This window comes from Amblyomma maculatum, chromosome 4 (assembly GCF_055883805.1).
Source record: "Amblyomma maculatum isolate TAMU_Amacu chromosome 4, ASM5588380v1, whole genome shotgun sequence".
Taxonomy (NCBI): Eukaryota; Metazoa; Arthropoda; class Arachnida; order Ixodida; family Ixodidae; genus Amblyomma; species Amblyomma maculatum.
Window position 1 is genome coordinate 120966877 of NC_139347.1, and position 6000 is coordinate 120972876.

At 47.7% G+C, this 6000-nt stretch overlaps 1 protein-coding gene across 2 annotated transcripts in view; it reads right to left on the reverse strand.

Moving 5' to 3' along the window:
* Positions 1–5501, reverse strand: part of smo (smoothened, frizzled class receptor) — a 96834-nt gene extending 91333 nt beyond the window's left edge. The window contains exon 1 of one of the 2 annotated variants that reach the window (XM_084602413.1): positions 4474–5501. In XM_084602413.1, the coding sequence (XP_084458539.1) occupies positions 4474–4926 (453 nt within the window). In that variant the 5' untranslated portion in view covers positions 4927–5501. The remainder of the gene's footprint in view (positions 1–4473) is intronic. The other variant, XM_084602414.1, reaches the window with a different exon arrangement.
* Positions 5502–6000: the final 499 nt, after the last annotated feature.

Here is a 6000-nt window from a genome sequence, read left to right on the forward strand (position 1 = left end):
ATCCCATCTTCTTGGCGCCGTTTTTATGTGTTCCCATAAAACAAACACTGAAAGCTGAAGTACAGTTTAGAAAGACGGCTAGCCGACTACGAAGAGCTCAGACCTTGTCAAGGCCGCATCGTTGACTCAAAGCGAAGCCGACATACGGACCGCCTAGTGTGCAAAGTTTGGCCGTTCGGCAGCGCAACAAGGACGAAAACCAGGAGCATGAGAGGGAAGTGCGTCCAGGACGGGACGCCCGGTCCGGGTTGCGTGTTCGTACGTCGCCTCTTTTGTCACTGTACTTTGTGAGCGTGTCTTAACTCTCACCGAAAAGCGTTAACGGCTTCATGGAACACACATTGCGCTTTGGGAAAGAAAACTTCAGTTCCCACCACCACTGTAGGCACTTGTCTTTCTTCCTGTCCTTTCTTTCTTACGCTTTTACCAGCATCTCTGTTCACCATGTTGATGAAAACAGCACTCGCCGAAGTCACAGACGAAACAGAAAAAGAAAAAACAAAACATAAACACATTGACGTTTCGGCACCGCTACGGGTGCCTTGTTCACAATGGAAATAGCACGAAATGGGCCGTTGCTTATGAAGTTAAAGTGTTGCGTACAAAGTGCATGCATATCTCGGGTAGATTTCCCCGCGTCCTGTTTATCGCTTCGCTTGTCATTTGGATGTGTAATGATTCCTTGAGTAGGCGGGTAGATAACAGTTTTTCCCTTTCAAGTATCTGCGCGGAATCCCAGTCAATTGTGAACAAGGCACCCGTAGCGGTGCCGAAACGTCAATGTGTTTATGTTTTGTTTTTCTGTTTCGTCTGTGACTTCGGCGAGTGCTGTTTTCGTCAACATGCTGAATTTCCCTTGCCGGACGGGTTTCCGTCGAATCCTCAACTATCTCTGTTCACGTTCAGCAGAATTTATTGCAATCACATGTTGCTGTTTTGCCGACTGCGGCGGCACTTCCACTGCACCCAGAAGTCTCCTGGTTCCCCCTTTCGGGGCCTTTCTTACGCTGACCCTCGGTTTGCTGTGTACGCCCTTCTCCGCTCTTGCGCTCCCCTTCCCCTCCCCCCCCCCCCCTCCCCCTTCCTTAGAACGGCGACACGCCGGCTTTGGTTCTTTCCAACCCCACAGGACTCGTTCAGGCACCCCGCCGTATCGGCTGTCGTGTAGGTTCGCGGGCGGCGCGCCCTTCTTTAACTTGCGTTCGGACTACTCTGCTTTTTTTTCAAGCACTGTCCATATTAACGAGACAAAAATACATGGGCCCAAGTGGGGCGCGTGCATTCTTCCCCTGTACATTGTCCAGACAGCGAGTTTCCATATTAACGAGGCATAAATATATTGAAAAGGTTTCGTCCCCAGAAAAACTGTCCATAATTCAGGTCGTCCATATTAACGGGGCATGACTGTAAATACAAATATAAATATATATAATATAAATATATAAGGTAAGCAAACATCACGTGAGCATGCAACCAGCAAAAACTGCCACGGCAGCAAGTTTTCTCCGTATAACCGCTAGTGCAATACTGGCAAACCACTGTTAAATAAATTTTTCTGCACACAAGCAAAAGGAAACTCTATGGCTGTGATGAAGCTGGGGCAGGTTCCATCACAAACAGATGCAAAGCATCATACAACAAGTGAACGCATGAGAAGGCAGAGTTTCTTTGTGCCTAGCCAGGTAGGAATGTAGCATTTTAAGCAGCTTTCATAATCAAATCAATAGTAAGGCAGTTTTGGTGAATGCAGGACATTAGCAGCATGGCCACCACTACAAAAAAAGCAGGAAAAGTTCTTTCTCTGGAACATGCTTGGAAGCATGCACACCCTAACACACAGTAGACCCCCTCCCCCCTCCCTTTTCTCACAATCTTGCACGGATTGCGCACGGATAGCGGGTTTGAGAAAAAACAAGACCTGTGTGAGATGTGCAGCAACATGTGAGCAGTTGTGGCTACACCCTCACTCAATGCAGCTGGCTGGATTTATGTTTTTTTCTTTCCCAATTATTTCTTTTCCCTTCTACCACTGATATTTGCATTTGCAAGAGATGGCATAACAAGTGATGGCTAAAGAAGCAATTTCATTTGCTAGTTCCGGCACAAAATATATGGCGCTAACCAATGGGATCTAAAATAAAATTATCGAAAACAATCATCGCAATATACAACTCATCTCGATGACGAAAAAGTGCAATGTTCCTTGACATGATATCAAAAACTAAGAAAAAATTGGGAAATTTCACTCGAAGGAAAAAAAGGCCCTCGTGCCTCAATAACAGTGACTTTCAAGCTGGAGACCAGAAAAGCTCATCAAAGTGTAATCTGTGAAGTTCTGGTGACACAAAAGACAAAATTTTATGCAAGACAGCATGGTTATCTTTGGAAACTATTCATGCTTCTGTGAAAAGAAAATTGGCGCAAGGGGTAACTCTATAGGCACCTCACATCTGCCAGACGCTACCACCATCAGTTTAAAAGCGATCCCACACAGTAGCCATTATAGCAGCCGTTTTTGCGATCCCGGAGGGATAGCCTAGCAATTACACATAGCGTGCTAGGCAGCGGTGTGAAGTAGCAGGACTTGTGCAAATTGGGGACCAAAGGAGTGGGTGGAGAAGAGGTTTCTAAAGCTCCAAAATGTTGATTTTCTTATCGGGCTGCAAATTTGGACAGGTGACATCTAATACTTGAAGCAGGTTGTCACTGGAAAATGCATTCTGCAGGAAAGAAATTCGACACGCCACCAATGCAGGTCAAAATTAAAGTTGCAGTTGTGTGACAGCACTGCGTAGGTGTTATTTTACTAGCATGCTCTTCAAGATGTGAATGACGTTTCTTACGATAGTATTGCTGTTTTAGGCCTACGACAGCCGATGTATCAGTGCTGCTTTAGCTGCGAGTACCATGCTGGCGTGGGTGGAAAATTCAGTCACCCTGTGGTTGTTTCCAGGTGCATTAAGACTGCAGGTAAAATTGATGTACAGGGGCGATAAAAGAAATGCGAATGACATGATGCCCTCGCGTTGGACTCTTCAAATTTCTTGTAGGCAGGCTTGTACCTGTATGGTCACAAGAGGTATAAGTGTGACAGCAAAAAAAAATTACAAGGGTTCAACGCTGCAGAACTAAATATTGAGCGAAAGCAGTAGCTGCAGTTGACTGAGCGTTCTTCTCTTTTTTTTTTCCTTCCTCAGCCTACATATAAAGCCCCGCTTTTAACCAAGCTGTATGAACGTGCCTTAGTGGCCTATAGGGGTAACGTGAATGCCAGGGTCCTAGCAGGCTGATTCTGACATAACCGTCCCATGTGAAACGAGAGACCCAAGTTAGCAGCTCCTGCCAGCCCATCTCTCGCTTTTGTGTCATGTGGGGTGTGACGTCACGCTCTGCGCCGCAGCTGCGACCGCGCTACGCCGACCACTTGGGTTGGTAGCGCCACGCTGAAGGCTCGAAACATAGAGTAGCAATGATTTAGCAATAAAAATTCGAATGAAGTGTGTAGGCATAGCCCAGCTGGGATCTATTTTAAAAGTGATGGTAACAGGCGTGAGCGTGTAACATTCTGTCTTGGTGCAAAATGAATCTAAAATTTCCACAAGTTCATTTGCCAGGTGTTAAAATGTTTTAGGCTTAAAAAGACTGAGGCCCCGACAGCACAGGAAACAAATCGCTCGTGATTGTTTACTATCACTAACGCTGTCTGCTCCTTTTCTGTTCGTGGAAATGATGCCATGTGTCCTTTCACTAACATCCTCACGTGGAAACAAACTACTTGTTAAGTGAACTCACCCTTTCTGGCCTCGATTAAAGTCAAGGGGCTCTAGTACACTTTATCAATGGCAGAGAAGAGGTGAAACAGTTTTAGTCATGATGTCTGGACAATAGCAGAAGTGAACATGTTCATAACAGTACCTTGCTACACTATTACTTCCATAATTAGTTTCTAATGATGCACCTACTCATTGCCCGACTATTGTAAGGCAATACATACACTATGCTCACTTATTAGTAAAGATGCAATGCCATTCTTTGGCCAAGCGGCTGCATGCTCGCCTTGCAATTGAAGGAGCAGAGTTAAATTCTGTGAGTGAGCACAACTTTTGTTTACTTTGTGCCAATTTTCCGCAACACTGACTCTTCTGTGCGATGGGACCCTTCACGCAACTGCATTAATATACACTTCACAGCAGTGGTCACTGGGCACGTTGGTACATACCCAAGTGTTCTGTGTGTACATTTACACTGCTACTTTCTGTCCTTCGTGTAACATGATTTATATTTTCAGTGAGGCTGGTTTTTTACACTGCTACTTTCTGTCCTTCGTGTAACATGATTTATATTTTCAGTGAGGCTGGTTTGTTATTTCATAATGGAACGGTGCACAGGCTGCCAAGTTGGTGCATGGGGGTAACTGTTTCCCATGTTACGCATAACATCCAGTCATGATAAGTGTCGCTAGGCACGCATTACCTGTATTTCGAACTGGGACGACGAGTCGTTGACCAGCTCGACGGTGGTGTGGCTGTACGGCAGCGGCACGCCGAAGCAGGTGGCATTGACGAGCGGTTCGCACTTTGCTGGCCTGACGCACTTCTCTGGGCTGGGCCACGTGTGGTCCAGCGGCGTGCCGTGGTGTCGGCCCACGCCGCCCGCCTTGGCGCCGCGACCACCGCCGCTCTTGTCGGCTACCAGCTGCCGGAACTCGTCCCCGCCTGGTGTTTGCTCGTGGCTCAGCGGGCCATGGGTGCTGGCGTTGGCCGTGCTCGTAACTTCTGTCGCCACGACGTTACCGTGCCTCTTCGCACGCGGGCCGCTCCAAACGGCCGCGCTATTCAAGGGAAGCTCGCCACCGATGATGTGCGGTGCAGTCAGCGAGAACAAGACGAACAAGCCGAAAAGCGCCGGCAGCCCGCTCAACTGCATTTCTGATCCCGCTCGGCGCCCCTACGGTCCCGAAAACAAACGTGCGGGAAGCTTACGAGCAACCTTTGAAGACCCAGGGCGATCACGAAACGTGACGGAGCTGTCATGGGTAGCTATAAGTACCGCACGCGGAAATGTCGCGGAGCGCCGACTCGCGCGTTGTCTGCTCGTTGTTGGCAGTCGCCGCGGTGCACCCCATCTCTGCGGTATGGACTGTTCACGAGTTAGCGAGCACACTGTCGAAACATAGCGGTACGGACACGGCGAAGTGACACGGCCCGTTAAATCAAAACGTGGGCACAGCCGTAAGAATATTTTCTGCCTTCCTCCGCTGAAGCAAAGTGAAGCACGAACACAAAATGCTGCCAAGTCCGCGCACAGTTGTAGCGAGACAAGCGGACGCACTCACACGGTACACGACCAAACACGCGCGGAGAGAGACTCGAGGTTTCAACCAATTCAACGCTCTGAACACGCGAGCAGCAGGCACTCTCCTCGCGACTTGCCAGTGACAACAAACAGACCACCAACGTCGTTTGAAACTCGCGTGCGGTTCGCTCCTGCGCCGCAGTGCTGAACGCATTGCTGTAAATTCTGCACCAACTTCGTTCGAAACAATCAAATAGCGCACTTTGGCTACTGTTGAAAAAAAAAAAAAAGACACCAAAATGCCTGTAATTTATTTAATAAAGTAACAATTACTTGAAAATAGCACTTGTCTGCATATATTGTAGGCATTGCAATGTATTTTTCATAACAAATCGCCAACTTTGAAAACAATCAATGCCACTCGCCCTGCACTTGTGCACTCGAAGGTCATTTTGGTGCAGTTCCAGTTCATGCGCTGGGAAAGGAACACGTGCTCTCGATAAAGCGCACAAAGGAAGGAAAGTCATGTTGGTCGTGTGCTCATAGAGGTGTTTCTCTATGGTGTGCTGCGGCCATGTTGCGTATTCAACATGTGCGCGGGATTGTGATATTTCTGCTCATCGCTGTTCGAAATGAGACGGCTCTTGAAGAAACCTGTCAGTCTTAAAAGTGGTGAGGAAGGAATTTTGACTCTGCCCTTTTTGT